General features: G+C 40.9%; 2 protein-coding genes across 12 annotated transcripts in view; one reads left to right on the top strand and one right to left on the bottom strand.

Moving 5' to 3' along the window:
* The first annotated feature begins 788 nt into the window (after positions 1-788).
* soul5l (heme-binding protein soul5, like) lies at positions 789-7,790 on the top strand. Of its 4 annotated transcripts, XM_083521762.1 has the most exons (9): positions 864-1,028; positions 3,767-3,826; positions 3,951-4,035; positions 4,303-4,423; positions 5,657-5,799; positions 6,034-6,197; positions 6,413-6,582; positions 7,350-7,371; positions 7,413-7,790. In XM_083521762.1, exons 1-7 carry the CDS (start codon positions 1,000-1,002, stop codon positions 6,576-6,578), a joined length of 768 nt encoding a protein of 255 aa, XP_083377888.1. In that variant the 5' UTR covers positions 864-999; the 3' UTR covers positions 6,579-6,582; positions 7,350-7,371; positions 7,413-7,790. The 4 variants fall into 4 exon arrangements, with proteins under 4 accessions (XP_083377885.1, XP_083377888.1, XP_083377886.1 ...); XM_083521760.1 differs by having other exon boundaries at positions 7,350-7,790; XM_083521761.1 differs by having other exon boundaries at positions 7,010-7,790.
* Positions 7,791-8,048: 258 nt separating this feature from the next.
* The window catches only part of LOC310715510 (calmodulin-regulated spectrin-associated protein 3), an 18,625-nt gene continuing 7,966 nt past the window's right edge, over positions 8,049-18,707 (bottom strand). For 2 of the 8 annotated variants that reach the window (XM_083521964.1, XM_083521961.1), the window contains 14 exons: positions 15,337-15,475; positions 14,636-14,775; positions 14,446-14,539; positions 14,026-14,071; positions 13,868-13,938; positions 13,742-13,772; positions 12,000-13,600; positions 11,705-11,907; positions 11,428-11,546; positions 11,055-11,341; positions 10,749-10,806; positions 10,536-10,654; positions 10,000-10,118; positions 8,049-9,661 (listed from right to left, as the gene is read on the bottom strand). In XM_083521964.1, coding sequence (XP_083378090.1) covers positions 9,359-9,661; positions 10,000-10,118; positions 10,536-10,654; positions 10,749-10,806; positions 11,055-11,341; positions 11,428-11,546; positions 11,705-11,907; positions 12,000-13,600; positions 13,742-13,772; positions 13,868-13,938; positions 14,026-14,071; positions 14,446-14,539; positions 14,636-14,775; positions 15,337-15,475 — 3,330 coding nt within the window. In that variant the 3' untranslated portion in view covers positions 8,049-9,358. The remainder of the gene's footprint in view (positions 9,662-9,999; positions 10,119-10,535; positions 10,655-10,748; positions 10,807-11,054; positions 11,342-11,427; positions 11,547-11,704; positions 11,908-11,999; positions 13,601-13,741; positions 13,773-13,867; positions 13,939-14,025; positions 14,072-14,445; positions 14,540-14,635; positions 14,776-15,336; positions 15,476-18,707) is intronic. The other 6 variants (XM_083521966.1, XM_083521962.1, XM_083521968.1 and 3 more) reach the window with 3 other exon arrangements.

Below are 18,707 nucleotides of genomic sequence, written 5' to 3'. Positions count from 1 at the left end.
TTTTGTATGTTTGTTGTTGTTGTTGTTGTTGCTTTTTTTATATAGTGTTAATTTACAGGAGACAATTAACACTGGTGCTTATTAGTGTTACCGTGACAACCTGCAAAAAAAAAAATGTGAGCATTACATGCTAAAGCCAGTGTTTTATTATCTATTCAAAAAACTATATTTTTGTACAGACTTTAATTTTAGGATTGAGTTCTCTGAGAAATCTAATGTTTACTAATGAAAATGTTCCAGAGTTTAGCAACAGCTCTGTGATTGACGTGCTGGAGTTCATGCTAATCATAAAAACACGCTCATTTAACTCAATGTTTCAGAAATATAAAATAAAGTGGGTCTGTTTGCAGTAGTTTTCTCCCCTGGTGAGGAAAATCCTGGTGTTTTTCACCTTCAGGAAATCACTCAGAACTCAGAATCTTCATTCCTTATGCTAATTAGTTGTTAGAATATTCGCATGTTTATTAACCCATACTGCACTTATATTTGTTGTATAAGTGTATGTTTCATGGTCAGGGGGTTCATTATATGTGTTTGTAGACCTACTGCAATATTCCAGAGTAAATCAGGTGAATTTCAGAGAGCTTTATGATTAATATAAAAATAAATTTAATTCTTATTATTTATTTAAATGGGATGCGCATTAAAATAAAAGCTTATTTATTTCACCTTTAATATTCTATATTTCATTTATTGATATTTTCTGATGGATATTTTCCAGTTTACGTCCTGAGATTCCATTTAGGAACATAGAGCTTTATGGTGTGTGTGTGTGTGTGTGTGTGTGTGTGTGTGTTCATCTTTTACTCGGGTCTGTATCTCTCACACACACATCTACGAATCCTTACACGCGCCCTCGTTACTTCACCTGTCCTTCTCGAGAGCGCGCGAATGCGGTCGGCGTGAACGCGCATCGGTCTCCAGACCCGTGCGTGCACGCGCTGTAAGTGAAGTCCGTCTGAAAAACCGGAGCACTTTATCATCATCATCATCAGTTTGATGTTCCTGAGCGGTGAACCTGTCAGCATGTGAGTATCATCCACCGCGTCCTTTTATCTCCTGTCCGCACTTTATTCTACTGTATACTTTATTTTATTATTGTAATATTAATATTCGGATTTTTCACTGTGCACGTGCTCGATCTAAAACTGTTCACACTGTGATCTGAGACTCTTCATCACAACCGTGACACTTCAGTACAAACTTCTAGACCGGATTATAACGTTTTATTACCGTGAGTGAGAGAAAGAGAGAGAGAGAAAAGAGAGACAGAGACACAGAGAGAGAGAGAGAGAGAGAGAGAGAGAGAGAGAGAGAGAGAGAAAAGAGAGACAGAGACACAGAGAGAGAGAGAGAGAGAGAGAGAAAAGAGAGACAGAGACACAGAGAGAGAAAGAGAGAGAGAGAGAGAGAGAGAGAGATGTGTATTTGTGAATGTTCTAATATTAGCCTCTCTGCATCCCTCTGCTTCTTCTCTCTCCGCACTGCAGCATCCCGCAGTATCCCCTGTGCTCGGGCCACGGAACACGTGTGTGTGTGTGTGTGTGTGGAGATGTGGAGATGTGATGTGGAGATGTGGAGATGTGATGTGGAGATGTGATGTGGAGATGTGATGTGATGTGGAGATGTGATGTGGAGATGTGATGTGGAGATGTGATGTGATGTGGAGATGTGATGTGGAGATGTGATGTGGAGATGTGATGTGGAGATGTGGAGATGTGATGTGGAGATGTGATGTGGAGATGTGGAGATGTGATGTGGAGATGTGATGTGGAGATGTGATGTGGAGATGTGATGTGGAGATGTGATGTGATGTGGAGATGTGATGTGGAGATGTGATGTGATGTGGAGATGTGGAGATGTGATGTGGAGATGTGGAGATGTGATGTGGAGATGTGGAGATGTGATGTGGAGATGTGATGTGATGTGGAGATGTGATGTGGAGATGTGATGTGGAGATGTGATGTGATGTGGAGATGTGATGTGGAGATGTGATGTGATGTGGAGATGTGATGTGGAGATGTGGAGATGTGATGTGGAGATGTGGAGATGTGATGTGGAGATGTGATGTGGAGATGTGGAGATGTGATGTGGAGATGTGATGTGGAGATGTGATGTGGAGATGTGATGTGGAGATGTGATGTGATGTGGAGATGTGATGTGGAGATGTGATGTGGAGATGTGATGTGGAGATGTGATGTGGAGATGTGGAGATGTGATGTGGAGATGTGATGTGGAGATGTGGAGATGTGATGTGGAGATGTGATGTGGAGATGTGATGTGGAGATGTGATGTGATGTGGAGATGTGATGTAGAGATGTGATGTGGAGATGTGGAGATGTGGAGATGTGATGTGGAGATGTGGAGATGTGATGTGGAGATGTGATGTGATGTGGAGATGTGATGTAGAGATGTGATGTGGAGATGTGATGTAGAGATGTGATGTGGAGATGTGATGTAGAGATGTGATGTGGAGATGTGGAGATGTGGAGATGTGATGTGGAGATGTGATGTGATGTGGAGATGTGATGTGGAGATGTGATGTAGAGATGTGATGTGGAGATGTGGAGATGTGGAGATGTGATGTGGAGATGTGATGTGATGTGGAGATGTGATGTAGAGATGTGATGTGGAGATGTGGAGATGTGATGTGGAGATGTGATGTGATCTGAAGAGGCTGCAGAAACTCGTTACTCATCACTTGGTGTGTTTGTGATGTGGTGTGCATCACTCAAAACTCCAACCAACAATTACTGCTGAAGCTGCACCTCAAATCAAATCAAATCAACTTCACCTGAAACCATCAGCAACATTTTACTATTTATAACTAACGTTTATTACACGTGAAACTCGAGAAAACGTGAATAAGTGTCAGTGATTGGTGTTCAATTTATATTTAATATAATAATAATAATAATAATAATAATAATAATAATAATAATAATCTTTATTTTTTATAGCACCTTAAAAAGTAGCGTCTCAAAAGCTTTCAAAGCATAAAAGAAAAAGAAAAAAAGATATATATAAAAGTAATAATAATACAATTCATCAGAAAAATAATAACGAGAAAAATAAAATATATAAAAAATAAACATAACAGAATAAATAAATAAATAAATAAATCACAAAAATAAGAGATCACATAAAATCTGTCCGTGGGTTTTTAAGAGCAGATTTAAAAGCAGGGAAGACTCGGACTGTCTGATCTCAGTTGGGCTTTGGTGCATGTGAGGAAGAAACCTGATCATAGAGCGTGAACGAGTAAAAGACCGGAGGAGGAACAGAGATCTCACCTTGGAGTGTAGACAGTTAAAAATCAGGAGAAATAACGAGGTGCTGTGGCCTGTAGGACCTTAAAGATCAGCATTAGAATTATAAATCAATCCATGACTCAGACCTGGTCTTAGTCCTAATCCAAGCAGCTGAATTTCAGACAACCTGTAATTTATTTAATGTCGATTTCAAAACCCAACAAGCACATTTTTATCCATCTGAAGAAGATCACATGAGTCTTGCAATGTTCCTGAGATGAATAAACGAGGTATATTTCTGCTAGACTCTGAGTGTTCAGGTTTCAGAGTGGAGATATGTATGAGCTGATGATGGCACCAAATCAGTAGACTGGTTTTATCACATCCAACATGCAAATGAGGATTATATAGTAGCTGATCACACTGTAGATGTTCTGTCATAATAAGAGGATCTGACTCATCAGAAAGATGCTGCAGCATCCTGAATGTCCTCAATGACCTTTCTTTGTGCTCAGGTTTCTCCTGCGCTGCATCACGTCTTCAGTTCTGCTGATACTGGCTGAGAGTGAAGTGGGGTAAAGTTCACAAGACTCTGCTTTCACCTGTGCTTACCCAGAAGTCTGTATGTGTGTTCATGCTAAACACAGGTGTGTGTGTGTGTGTGTGTGTGTGTGTGTGTGTGTGTGTGTGTGTTTCCAGCCCGAGTAATTCCCCAAGCAGTTACTGTACCGAGTCTAAAGAGTGCCTGCAGTTTGAGTTGGTGTGTCAGACGGAGGAGTATGAGGTAAAATGTGTTTCTCTTTTGAATGATTTGGGTGTTGACTCCTCTCCACTCCTGCAGATGGCGCTGTTCACTTTAATCTTCTGATCTTCTGAACTGATATGAACTTTAAAACAAATCTCATTGTGATATTTTGAGCTTCATGTTGCAGCTTCAGATAATCATATGGGACAAATGTGTGTGCTTGGTGGAGATAGACCTAATGTGTGTGTGTGTGTGTGTGTGTGTGTGTGTGTGTGTGTGTGTGTGTGTGTGTGTGTGTGTGTGTAGGTGCGACACTACTCTCCAACTCGGTGGGTGTCGACTGATGCTGAAGCGTATCTTATGGGAGTTGGAGCAGCAATGGCTTTTAGACGCCTCTATCAGTACATTACTGGAACCAACGAAGCAGGTGTGTGTGTGTGTGTGTGTGTGTGTGTGTGTGTGTGTGTGTGTGTGTGTGTGTGTGTGTTGTTTGTGTTGTTTGTGTGTTAATTTGTGTGTGTTTGTGTGCGTGTGTGTGTGTTTGTGTGTGTGTTTGTGTGTGTGTGTGTGTGTTTGTGTGTGTGTGTGTGTGTGTGTGTGTGTTGTTTGTGTGTTAATTTGTGTGTGTGTTTGTGTGCGTGTGTGTGTTTGTGTGTGTGTGTGTGTGTGTTTGTGTGTGTGTTTGTGTGTGTGTGTGTGTGTGTGTGTGTGTGTGTGTATATGTGCGTGTGTGTATGTATGTGTGTGCGTGTGTGTGGTGCGTGTGTGTATATATGTGCGTGTGCGTGTGTGTGTGTGTTTGTGTGTATGTGTGTGTGTGTATATGTGCGTGTGTGTATGTATGTGTGTGCGTGTGTGTGGTGCGTGTGTTAATTTGTGTGTGTGTGTGTTTGTGTGCGTGTGTGTGTTTGTGTGTGTGTGTGTGTGTTTGTGTGTGTGTGTGTGTTTGTGTGTGTGTTTGTGTGTGTGTGTGTGTGTGTGTGTGTGTGTGTGTGTGTGTGTGTTTTTGTGTGTGCGTGTTTTTTGTGTGTGTGTGTGTGTTGTTTGTGTGTTAATTTGTGTGTGTGTGTGTTTGTGTGCGTGTGTGTGTTTGTGTGTGTGTGTGTGTGTGTGTTTGTGTGTGTGTGTGTGTGTGTGTTTGTGTGTGTGTTTGTGTGTGTGTGTGTGTGTGTGTGTGTGTGTGTGTGTGTGTGTGTGTGTGTGTGTGTGTGTGTTTTTGTGTGTGCGTGTTTTTTTGTGTGTGTGTGTGTGTTTTTGTGTGTGCATGTGTGTGTTTGTGTGTGTGTGTTTGTGTGTGTGTGTGTGTGTGTGTGTGTATATGTGCGTGTGTGTATGTATGTGTGTGCGTGTGTGTGGTGCGTGTGTGTATATATGTGCGTGTGCGCGTGTGTGTGTGTTTGTGTGTATGTGTGTGTGTGTATATGTGCGTGTGTGTATGTATGTGTGTGCGTGTGTGTGGTGCGTGTGTGTATATATGTGCGTGTGCGCACGCGCGTGTGTGTGTGTGTGTTGTGTGTGTGCGCGTGTGTGCGCGCGTTTGTGTTTTTGTGTGCGTGCGTGTGTGTGCGTGCGTGTGTGTGTGTGTTTTTTTGTGTGTGTGTGTGTGTGTGTGTGTGTGTGTGTGTGTGTGTGTGTGTGTGTGTGTGTGTGTGTGAGACAGGTATTCAGATGGAGGCAACAGCTCCAGTTCTAGTTGAAGTACCAGAAGAAACTCACACATGGGAGCCGGCAATCTACACACTCAGCTTCCTGCTTCCATCAGTCTTCCAACAAGATCGTCCTCCTGCACCGACCAATGACAAGGTCAGAATCATGTCTGATACACAAACCAATGAGAAGTGACGTGTAAAATAACCAATAAAAATACAGAGCTGAATGTAATATCACACTCATTAATATTCACTTCTCCACATTCATTAACATAATTATATAAACTCATATGGAATATTTTAAGCTCTGTGTGTGTGTGTGTGTGTGTGTGTGTGTGTGTGTGTGTGTGTGTGTGTGTGTGTGTGTGTGTGTGTGTGTGTGTGTCAGCTGTATTTTACTGAGATGCCTGAGATGGATGTGTATGTGAGGAGTTATGGTGGCTGGATGCTCTCCGTCTCGTCTCGACTCCACACACACCTGCTAACTAAAGAGCTACAGAGGGTTAACGCTACTTATAACCACACGCACCACTACGCCGTGGGCTACGACAGGTACACACACACACACACACACACACACACACACACACACACACAATAAATGTTAAGTATGTGCTGTATAAACAAATTAGTGCCTGTAATTATATAATGAGTGTGTAATTATATTGTATAGTCAAGAAAACTTGCTTTTCTGTGTGTGTGTGTGTGTGTGTGTGTGTGTGTGTGTGTGTGTGTGTGTGTGTGTGTGTGTGTGTATGTGTGTGTAGTCCTCTGAAACTCTTACACAGACACAATGAGGTGTGGTACGTGGTGAACGGCGAGCCGGTGTGCAACGCAACGACATATAAACCCACTCAGAGCACCAACACTAATACGCCTACTGCTAGCACTGCTAATCCTCCTGCTATTAGCGATCCTCCTGCTACAGAGTAACCAGGTAAAAGCCCAACGAACGCAAAAATGTCTATTTATCTAGTTAAAAACATAATATAGCATAAATAAGCATAAATAGACTTCTAGGCAAATTTGGGTTGGTTCACACTGCACTGCCCTCTAGTGCTCAATGCTTTTATTACATGCAAATATACTGTATTAATCAAAAAAAGTGTAATGCAACTCCTCTACCTAAGAACACACAGCCCTCTACTGGACTTCTGTAGGTTTAATCTAATTCCGTACCTGAACACTCAACCCTGAACACTGCACACTGTACAGTCAGGAGCAGAGGTCGACCGATTTTCCCGATATCGATAGCTAGGTTTGGATCAAGTTTACTGATAACCGATTAATCAACCGATTTTAAAATGGATACTGGTCAAAACAAACGCTCTCATAATAATGGCAGACCTTCTCCTCCGCTTCAGCAACAGAATCAACCTGGAAAAACTATCAGTATGGTTTTGCCGATCACAGATGGTTCAAGCAATCAACCATCGGTGCCGATTTATCGATTCGTCGGTCGAGTCAGGAGTCGTTTCCATGATGCAGTGTGCATTGTGTACCACAACAACTTTAGGTCTCTATAAAGCTGGTTATAAACATGAAAACACACCTAAAGAGAAACGAGTGATTACTGCTAAACTGCCCTATCTGTTATTACTACTCCACTGCAGTGTTATATCTCTATCATAATATAATAAATACAAATCATTTCTCCACTACACACTTAATCTTCCACTTTATTTCTCTGTTACTCTTCTCTAGGGGGCGCCAGTGAATCGGTTGTGTGATTCTGCATGTGTTTAGCAGATCTGACCACACTGGCAGCGTCGTTATTATCACACAATTATCTTATCAGGAGTATCCAACTAACAGGGTGAAAAAATCTCCAGCTTCAGCTCAGTGTCCAGATTTAGCTTTAGTATGGTTCCTTGTGGGTTCTTTAGGATCCATGCAGTGGTACAAAACAACAAACTCTTCAGGATGAAGCTTTGCTTTTGGAATGTTTCCTGTATTTATTTGTCCTGTATGTTTCTCAGACTTTTGCTACTCAGTCTCGTCCCTGAGCTGATTATGTTGAAAAAGCGTTTCAGTGTCACGGCTTGCACATGCTCAGATCAGAAGGTGCTTCATCTGGTGTAATTGTGGAAGATAAAACCTCCAGGCTGCAACTGCAATTACTAATAAAACCATATCACATGCTAACGGCTGCTCTGAGATATTTCATTTGATTCATTGTGTGTTTTTTTACGTTACACCTTCAAACCTCTTGATTTTGTCGGTTTCTGATCCTAAAGAGATCCAGATGATTGTTCCATTCTAAAGATCCAAAATATTCTATAAATGATGATCAAATGATAAACATCTAATCCGACTTCCACATTAATCATTAGCATTGCATTTAAAGGCAGTCAGGTTCAATAGAAGGGCCAGTTTCATTCAGAAGTTTTCTCCAGTCCATGATAAAGTAAGATGCATTGATTTATTGGATTTTTACAGCCATGAAAATGGAACACTGTACAATTTCAATGTCACAACGTCGGAAGAAATTGGAAATATAAATGTAATGCTTTTTAAATGATTGTAAAGTGGAAATGCTAAGTGTCTACTGGACGCACGTGTAACTTGCTGACCAAACAAATTCCAGTCTCTTCAGGTCTTCACATTCAGAGGCTCTTAGAATTATTTCAAGAATAATTATGGGAATAGGAATAAACCACCAACTCCGATTATGGAGTTTGTGTCCATTGTGTGATGTTTCCATTGCTGTTTTATTTGATTTCTAATCCTATTCCATGTTCAAAAATCTTAGATCTTCTAATCTAAGTCTTACCTCATCGTTTTCCTACCTTATTTCGTTCTTAAGGTGATGCTGCGCCACCGGAGAGATCCTCTAGCAGTGTTCCATACAAATGCTAAAAACGAAATTTTGTGTTTTGATGGTAAAAAAAAAGTTCTCACAAGTTCATCACTTGAGAACTGAGACTCTTCCGGTTTCACCAGAAGTTTAAAAAAATCCAAATCACAGTAAAAAAATACATTCACAAAAACATAAATAAATAAATCAAGCATTTGAAACACAAGTGCAGATCTCAGATCAGACTTTGTGACTTGGATGATGAGTGTGTGAGGAATCTGATTTAGTTTGATCAGTTTCCTGAGTACAATCACCCACAAGCGAATCCCATTCATACCCAGCAATTATTAGTAACTTTTCTCACAAATTGGCACAGAAATCCTGAAATCTCTCATCCAATCATTGACTGGATTTAATGCCAGATATGTGTGTGTGTGTGTGTGTGTGTGTGTGTGTGTGTGTGCGTGCGTGCGTGCGTGTGTGTGTGTGCGGGCGCTAGGAGGGCATAGCAGCAATATTTTATATCAACCAAAACTCAAAAAAGTCTTAAAAATTCAGAATTTTCTGGTTCTTTATAAGTGCTAACGTGGTGCGTTTTTTTCCTTCCATTTCCATGCATTTAGGGAAGATTTCAATTTTGTAAGAAATACCGTAATGATTGCTCTGTTCTGGAAATGAGAAAATGGGTTTTTATCATGTTCTTTTTTTTCACTTGATGGTTTGGATAATGTTCAGGCAACACTGACCCAAACATGCTGAATGGTAAAAGCATCAGCGGCGAAATGATCAGGTTCATTACTTTTGGTAGTTCGTTGTTAGCGCTAACGTTTCAGGATAAATTGTCACACAGATTGGTACTCTAGAACAGTCCATTAAAAAGTATCCCAGGGCCGAGGAGCCTCCTGTTGTGATGGATTTATTTGGGAGTGGCTGTTTTTTTGGGTGTGCTTTGTTTCTTGGTTTGCCATAAGTGAGTGGGAATAGTGAAGGCGTCCACACTCATGCTAACGGTGCGAGACGGCAGCACGCTGAACTGCTTCCTGTCCGAGTTGTACTTGTAAATGGCTTCCACTGAAGAGCTTGGAATGGCTCGTGGGCCAACGCCACACAGCCTCTGCATCTCATCCGACTGACCATCTAACGTGTAGATACCGCGGAACTGACAGTTGGAATCTCGAAGGAGGATGAGGAAGTGGTTTGCTGAGCTTTTCTCCATTTCCTAGGCGAGGATGAAGGTATGGGAAAGAAGACCAGGGAGAAGATTAGACATTTGAGGTCAACATTTGAGGTGTATGTTTTGATTCTTTGGTTCAATTTAACAAATGACTCATTTTATAAGCAGCCTCTAAAATTGCACTTGATCAAACAGTGACTTCACTCAAAGTCAGAGGCGGAGACTAAATAAACGTACACGTGAGCGCAGACCGAAAGCCCTGTACCGATACGGTTCAGTACCAACATGTGTACCAATACACCCCTAATATTCACAGAAAAATATAGCAATAAAAATGAACAATGTGGACAATCTGTGTGATGCACTGAAGGGCCGTGCTGTACCTCAACAATCTTGTTCTTCTGACCCTCGTTGACTTTTCCTGCGAGGCAGCAACGTGAGAGGGCGCTGTGGATGATGAACTTGTTGGATTTGAAACTCGGCTCTTTAAACAACTTAGGACCTGATGATTCAAAAAAGAGAACAAATACAGTAGAAAGTGAAGTGTTTAGTAAAGTGTAGGACAAACATTTATACTTGCGGCTAACTTTAACCTCACCATCTCTGCTGATTCGAGAAATCACAAGCCATAACCCACTTGAAGGGGACCTTACAAGGTAGGCATGTCTAATAAGGTGGCTAGGCTTAAACCTGAAATGTAGACCTGGATTTGCTTTACAGAAGTGCCAGTTTGTCTCGTCGTTGGTCCTGATGGTATCTCACACTATAGTTGTACTCAAGTTCAAATGCTAGTTCCTCTGCGAAAAATACCACCTCTGGTGATTTCATCTTAACCAGCAGAAGTTTCGGTAGGAGACCAGAGAGTGCTTTAAAAACATGCTTTGGATCATCTGATGAAAAATTCAACACCAGTTCTCACCTGTATATTCTGTCACAGATGCCGGAGAAGAAGCATTTGAGCCATTTTCCCAGTCCTTCTCTCCATTTTGATTGGATGGTCGGCCAGGTGACATCATTTTAGAGGTGGAGTCGGAGGTGCTGGGTTTAATAATAAAGGATAGATGGTTAAAAAGAGATTAGAGAACAAGTAGAAGAAAGTGTATATCTAAGAGAAAGAGGACCAGCTTGGTACCTGGTGGGTTTCTCTGGAGGAAGCGGGCCATTGGGCTTTACAAGGTTCTGGTGTTCTGCTTCAGAGCAAAAAGTATAACAAAAAGGTGAGTTTTTTCTCAAATGGTAGTTCTCAGTTTGTAGAACACTTCAAAGTTCCCTCAAAACCATTAGAGAGCTAAATTAGCTGGTTAAAGAACCAAGAATCCCTCAAATCATCAACCTGTTTTTCCACTACAAAGTTCCTTAAACTGGTTCACAGAATCTGGTGCAGGGGCTTTAAGAAACTATGACCTGTGTGTGTGTGTGTGTGTGTGTATATATATACCTTTTTTCTCCTTGCGTGGTGAGTGTGTGTATTTCTTGTTGCTGCGCTGTGCTGGTTTCTGCTTCAGCACTTTCTCCAAATCAGACATTATCTTTAGCTGGTGCCTCCGTTCGTACTCCGTCTTTGTGAAGCCGCCACGCCTCTGTGGGGTTCCAGGGGGCGTGGCTTGAGGTGTCTTAGGGGCTTGTGCATTATGGAGTGGTGGTGGCGGGGCATATGTGCTGGGCAGAGACTGGGAAAGGGGTGGAGTCACAGAGTCAAGGAGACTGTGTGTTGAAGACAGATGGCTGCAGAATGAAGAGGAGTGGTTTAGAGACTGTACAGTATTTAGAATGTGTGTGTATGTTTGTATGCCTGGGTTTAAGGGTCTCACCTTGGGTTCTCCAGCTCCTGTCTCTCTCTTCGTCTCTTGATCTCATCTGCTCGTCTCTGCTGTCGTTCAAACAGCAACGATCTCTTCAGGGCCATCTCCTCCTCCGACAGACCCTCCTCCTACACACATTTTAAATTCAAAACAGTTTATCATTTCACATATTTCTGCTTTCTCTGAAAATATCAATTTCTTTTAAAACTTCTTTTTCATTTCAATAAATTATTTAGACATCTTTTTTTTTTTTGTCTAGAATCACAATTTCCACACACATATGTACCTTAAAGTAGAAGCTGACCCCTGCTCTGCTCTCAGCCTCTGTGTGGTCACTCATGGAGTCGGATGAGAAGATGTCGAGCTGCTCCTGATCTGTCTCTACCTCTTCCTGCCTTAGAGAGGTGCTGATGAGCATGTCACTGAGAAACGAGCACTCAGAAGGAGCTCCAGAGCTACTGCCACCACAGATGCTCGCAGCACACTCTACTGGAGTATGAGGGATAAAAGTTTAATGCGTGAGCTTTATTACCCTTTATTAACCATTTTTCAAGATATGCAATGCTGCAATAGATATTTACCAGCAGGATGCGGTCCAGAATCAGGAGGCTCCAGTTCCAGGGTGAACAGTGGAGTGTTTTCATCACTGGATCCGGACTCTGCACTTTCTTGTGCTGATTGTAATTGAAGTTGGGTTTCAGACTCCTGCGGTGAGGGTGGACCTCCAATTCGGAGGGAGGAGTTAGTCTGCACTTGACACTGACTGGGAGTGCCACGGCGAAGGTGGGGAAGCGTGTCAACGCTCTGGAGAGGTGAGAGGACACGGGTGAGGGGCGGGAAACCGAGGTCACATGGGCGGCTGGGGTGCTGCCGTTTGGGGCTCTTAGGAGGGGGGGAATTGTTATAAAGCCTACGAGCAGAGGGTTTGGATGTCTTAGGCGATTTAAGGTCACTTTGACGTGATGGTGAACTTGAAGGTGAAAGGTCACGAGTGGATTCACGTGAGAGACGAGGGGGAGTGGCTGAGATTTTTGGACTCGCTGGTATGACCCATGCTTTGCTCGGAGACGGGGTCCTTTTAGATGGTGTGGTTTTGGATGATGAAGGTGCAGATGTTTTCTTTCCCATCAGCTTCTGTTGCTGTTCAGTGAGACGCTGCATATCCTTCTGTAGTGCCTGCAAGGCCGAGGTTAGTTTTGATACCGCCTCATTGTATTCGACCAGTGGTGGTTCTTTCTCTGGCACATTCTTCGGCTCCACTGAGAATGTCACCTGCTTTTCCAATTTGGGTGGTGCTGTGACATCTTGTTCCTTGCTCTTCTCTTCTATTTCCTCCCCTTTTCCACTGTCTTTCTTTTTATTCTCCTCCTCTTTCTCTTTCTCTTCTTCCTTCTGCAGAGCTTCCTCCATTTGAGTCAGCCTTTCATCTAGACTAAGTGAATCTGCCTCCTCTTTGATTCCATTTCCTGCTTCTCCTTGTTGCCGTTGGATTTTGAGAAAGGCGCTCTTGCCAAGTCTCTGTCTGTGCTTAGTAAAGATTGCCTCAATTCGCCTCTTTTGTGCCTCAATGGCTTTGCGTTTTTCTTCCAATTGGGCCCCTAGCTCCTGAGCCTCCACTCTGCCAGCAGGACTCATCATCCCTGGGCTTGAAGGTTCCTCTGATCCTAGAGCATGGGAAGTCCCTGGAGACTCTGGAAGCCTTTTTCTACGCTCAGCAAAACTTGTCATTTGGCCTCCTTTTGGTCCATTGGTGGGTGTTCCTGGGCCTTCTGATGTATCAGAATCTTTGGAACAATCTGTTGGCCTTCTCACACTAATTCCTTCCCCACCAATTGGTCTAAACATTATGCCTGAACGGCACGGGGCAGAGCTGCTTAGTTTGGTCTTGTCATTATCAGGGGAATGGAGGTAAAAACCTGCCGGTGCCCCCTCTGGACGCTGCCGTGGTTCATTCTTTATGGTATGAATGACTTGCAGTGCCTCTTCAATGGCGGGCAATTCTCCCAGCGGTGCCTGACCAATTATCTTAGTCAGATCCTCAGGAGGAGTGTACAAAGCAGGGTTTGTGGCCATGGTGAGGCTGTCAGTGCTAACTGAGCGGAACAGCGGATTGCCCATGACGACATCCACGTCACTGTCCAGAGGAAAAGGAATGCTAAAAGCCACAGCAGATAGAGGACGACTAATAAAAATAGATAAAGATAGAGAGAAGGATTTCAAATTTGAAAATTTCTCCTCACACATTAATATATAATCTCAATGAACTTAATCCAGATTAGCATTTTTTGTGATCCTATTTTACACAAAACTTGAAACGGCCTACCTGATCTGTTTTTTACTCCAGCTCCGGCCCTCTGAATGTGCCACAAAACAAACCAACAATCAAGAATTATTCACACATGCAGAGAGACATGGGCTACAAAGTGTACAGAGTACTCGATCATCTCACCTGTTCCTCCAAAAGAAGATGCAGGTGATGACAATGAGAAGAGGGGTTGCTTAAGCAAGAACGGTGATCCACTGCCACAAAGCAACAAGTTTCATAATTCCAATGATGAGAAATAGAAATGTGACACAGGATCATTTATTTTAAAATGTTAAAGTTACCTGTTGCCATTGATGGGGCTGGTGCATTCTTCTAAACCAGAGGCATCTAAAGAACAAAGGAAAAGCAAACGGAGTGTGTGAGAGATTTTATGTCCTCAGTTTTGGGCTAAGATTTAGTTTTTGGTCACAGTTATGTTTAGTCAGGCTCTGAATACAGAGACTAAGCTGTACAAGTGTCAAGGGTTTTATCTTTCTAAGTTGAGAGATCCTGAGAGAGTGATGGATCTGTGGTTTACCCTGCATGGTTGCTAATATTGGCAAGTTTCGACCTAGGAAGTGTGTGAGACTTGTGGGTCTAATGAACAACCTGCACATACCTAAAAACCTACAAAATAAATGCTTCAGGCTTTAACGTAGTGACGCTAACATTCAGGACAGTGCGTCATCATAGCAAATATAACAAAAGAAGCATGTGTGTACCTGTCAGGTCCAGGGTGTGCACTGGTTTGACGATATCAGGTTTCTGAACTTCAAACACAGCCAGTAGCTCAGCCAAAAAGCACATGATATTCACCTAAGTGTCAAACATATTCGAGGTGTCAAAAATTCAGTAATCATTTAAAAAGTGCAATAAGCAGGTGGGTTTTGTGAATGGTAGCATTCCTCTCACCCGTAATGTAAGTGGGGCATAGAGCAGGTCCTCCAAAACAGGTGGACAGCAGCCTTGCAGATTGTCATTGCAAAACTCTTTAATCAACTGCAGATTATACAAGCTGTCTGCTACTGACATGGTGTCCTTCAAGCAAATATCTACAAAGAAATGTGCAAAACATGTAAACACTAAATTTTAGGGACAAATCACTGTTTTTACACAACTTTAATGACACTATTCATGAAATCTATGTATGACTATTTCTAATGAGTGGCCACTTGCCTTGTTTCAGGGACATGGGTCATTTTTAACACCATGAAGCGTTGGAGGTCCTATGCTAATTCAACAGAGGGAACCAATTACTGTTACTATTCTAAATCTGATTTCGAAAGAGACCCTCACACAAGACCCTTTGGCTCCACAAAATAACAGGATATTGTGACTAGCAATGCATGGCAAATTCACGCATCAAAAATAGTGGTACAGATGCAGTGGGATGAACATAGTTTTTAAAAAAATCCTATCTTTTAATTCTTCTTTGCCATTGTCACTGTCCCACTGCCTTGTAGATTAGACGGTCCACTTTTATAATGAATTCTAGAAATGTGTGGGGTTTTTTTTCTTTTTTTTTCTTTGCACTTTGGCATAAAATATACAGAGCATCAGTATAAGTGCAGTTGTTCTTTTTGGTATATGGCTGATTGTGTTTGATTTCTTACTCTCTAGGGGGACAATCTGGGGGCAGTAGAAGTGTATGGTGGCAGCGATGGCACATCCGTTAGACAGATCTTTCACTCCGGACACGACCGAAAAGGTGGGAGTCTGTTTAGACCGCACCTTGTCCTTCCTGTAGCGGATCTGGGTTTGGGGAGGAAAACACACATTTTGGGATGAAGTGTTTTTTTTTTAAGTGCCAAATCGGGTGTCACTTGAGTGAATCAGCTCAGTGTGTAACTCCAGAGAATCAGATTCATTTAAATTCTGTTGGAACCTGATTTTCTGTGTCCTTTTAATAAGAGTTGCTCATGCGAATGAGTCACTCTTGTGTTCTTTTCCCAACGGTGAGTTGAAATCCAGGCTCAGTCCCAAAAGCTAGAATTTATATTGAGATTCTTGGTGGGTGTAATATTCTAACTGCAAGTCACAGCTGCTAATCACCGGACTTTATAAAACAAGGGTTCATCGAAGTATATTTTCTGCAATCTCTACAATGGTTATGAAAATGGTTTCCTTTGAGCTTCATCTTCATCTGCAGAAAGGGTGAATCTCCAAATCTGGTAGGTAGGATGGTTGTAAAAGTGAGATCATGTTGTTCCCAATGAGAAACGTGTGAAGAGGAGCTCCTTTGACACACTGACTTATGAAGGTTGGTGCTCCCTATGACTGTGTGTGCAGCCTTGTGCTGCCATCTGTTGGCAGGTTACTAAAATAGTATCAAAAATTTATGTATAAGCGCATTTAAGGCATTTGGCAGATGCCTTTATCCAGAGCGACTTTATCGCATTCATACAACTGAGCAGATGAGGGTTAAGGGCCTTGCTCAAGGGCCCAGCAGTGGCAGCAGGATTTGAACTCATGACCTTGTGATCAGAAGTCCGACAGCTTAACCACTGAGCTACCACTTCTTCTAATTGTGGGTGTGTATATATATATATATATATATAGGCTGAACATAAAATGATTTATCATTTTTATTAACACAGTTTATTATTATTAATATTTGCGATTATCAACATTTGAACAGTTTACATTTTTGAAGCAATTTTAAATAAAATACCTGCTTATTTAATTATATACAAACGATGTGATATTAATTCTAATTAATGCAATACACTTTTCATTAAATTGATTGAGTAATCAATTTAATGGATTAAATAAAATTAAATACATGGAAAAAATTTAATTATACAGTTTACAGATCATACAGATGTGTGTGTGTGTGTGTGTGTGTGTGTGTGTGTGTGTGTGTGTGTGTGTGTGTGTTTAAATATAATATTTAATTTTCTAAAGATATGTTTTACTAAACTGTTCTATTTATTTCAGCAGATTTAAACAAATGTCTTCATTCTTTCCATCCTTCATTCATTCACTCCATCGAATGTCAGGATTTTCTCAGTTTAAGAGAAATTCTTGAAAAAACGCTAAAGAATCAATAGCGCTAGCGTTAGCCTCTAACCAGAAAGGGGTGTGTGTGTGTGTATAGCTACATGTTCCTTTAGCAGGGTCTCACTCTCATGTCCAAGTGCAAAATCCCACACCTAAATGTCCAATCTAGAAGAGGTCCAGAAGACCAAGTCTGTATAAATGACGTGTAAAGTTACAGCTAGCTCTTCTGGAACATTGTGTTTAAAATCTGAAGGGTGTCATCACACACGTCAGTGGTTTTCTTTTTTCCTGATGCGCGCACACACGTTTTACGGCTGGTGTTTAGAATTGAACTAGCTTCTGGGACACGCCACGATTCAACCAGACCTGTTCAGAAGAAGCCACTGTTCAGTAAAGCGAGGGCAATTGGAATCGCTCCTATGATGGAGAGTTTGCATTGGTTTTTAGCTGAAGTGTAAATTTAAGACATTTTCTCCTCTCACACACACACACACACACACACACACACACACACACACACACACACACACACACACACACATTAATATAGCAATACATTAACATTAACACACTCATAGAGTCACATTACATGTCAAAGCGAAACAACACAAGCTCTGAAGCCAGCCTACAGGTTGTGTTTTTATCTTTTACACACACACACACACACACACACACACACACACACACACCCACACCCACCCACCCACACACACAGCACAGCACAGCAGCAAGGCAGGGCCACAGCTACAGGGGTGAACAGAAAAGCGAGTGGGATTTCTGTGTGCTGTGGAAATACTTGATTACTGTGAAGCACAGGCTCAGTCATGTTCAGTGGCCAAGTCACTCAGACACCGGCAGCAGGAATGACGAGGGGCGAGACAGAGAGATGGGCAACGTGTGAGCTAGTGATTCATCTAAAACTATTCCTATATGCCAAAGGAGTGTTTCATAAACCTATGAGCTGTAACACAAACATGTAAAAGAGCAAATGGATTTGTAAGTAAAACACTGAAACAGCGAGATACAGCTGTGTATAAAAAGCAATAACAAGTCGCTAATAAATATCATTTATAATATTATATTATAATACATGCCAACAGTAAAGTATGGAATCACTAAATCAGCTCTGATGCCCATCACTGCTGTGATTCAGTGGATTAGTGATAATGTAGAAAACAGAAATTATTTAATCTTTTAAACAATAATCTATTAAATACAATCACAGCTGGAAACTTATAAAGTAAAGAAAATTTTTAAAAAATGGCTTTAAAAGAGCAACAAAACACCAAGAAGCTGAGACAATGAGGCACATGAGAAGATGGAAGCGTGATTATAAAAAGAAAGAAAGAAAGAAAGAAAGAAAGAAAGAAAGAAAGAAAGAAAGAAAGAAAGAAAGAAAGAAAGAAAGAAAGAAAGTTTCTATGTAATGAGATGTCAAAGCTGCCAATATAAACTAAATAAATTATTTAATAATCATCATTTAGGAATTCATTCAAAATTTATTTTAATTTAGGAATTTATCATTTAAAAGATATAATTTAATGATATAATATCTAATAAAATCTCATTTGAAATTCTTAAAGGTTAGTTAATAAGTTTATATGATTAATAAATTAATACAATAAACATTATGAATAATAAAATATGAATAAATAATAAATCAATGATTATATAAATAAAATAGATTTAATTCATGAAATACTTTGTTTAAAAATAATAGATTCAATATTGGGTTTTATATAAAATATAAAATTTCATTTATTTTTTGCCTTAATTCTTTTTGTTTCATGAAATGCAGAACATGCTATGTATTAATATCACACAAATTAAATATATATATATATATGTATGTAAAAAACATTTTTTATAAAATTCAACATCAAAGTAATTAATAAAAGTAATTAATTTTAAATATAATTTATTTATTTTTATATTGGCACCTTTTTGTTTAGAACAGAGTAGGAATGAAGGGGCATGGTCATTG

Source organism: Silurus aristotelis (genome assembly GCF_946808225.1).
Source record: "Silurus aristotelis genome assembly, chromosome: 20".
NCBI classification, from domain to species: Eukaryota; Metazoa; Chordata; class Actinopteri; order Siluriformes; family Siluridae; genus Silurus; species Silurus aristotelis.
Note: the sequence above shows the minus strand (reverse complement) of the source record. Positions and strands in the feature narration are given on the sequence as shown.

Bases quoted from the DNA above. Each gene is read 5' to 3' on its own strand.
- soul5l (XM_083521759.1), top strand. From the start codon at position 1,000: ATGTTCCTGAGCGGTGAACCTGTCAGCAT. The intron at 4,036-4,302 runs GTAAAATGTGTT...GTGTGTGTGTAG, and splicing joins GTCAGACGGAGGAGTATGAG to GTGCGACACTACTCTCCAAC. The intron at 4,424-5,656 runs GTGTGTGTGTGT...TGTGTGAGACAG, and splicing joins TACTGGAACCAACGAAGCAG to GTATTCAGATGGAGGCAACA.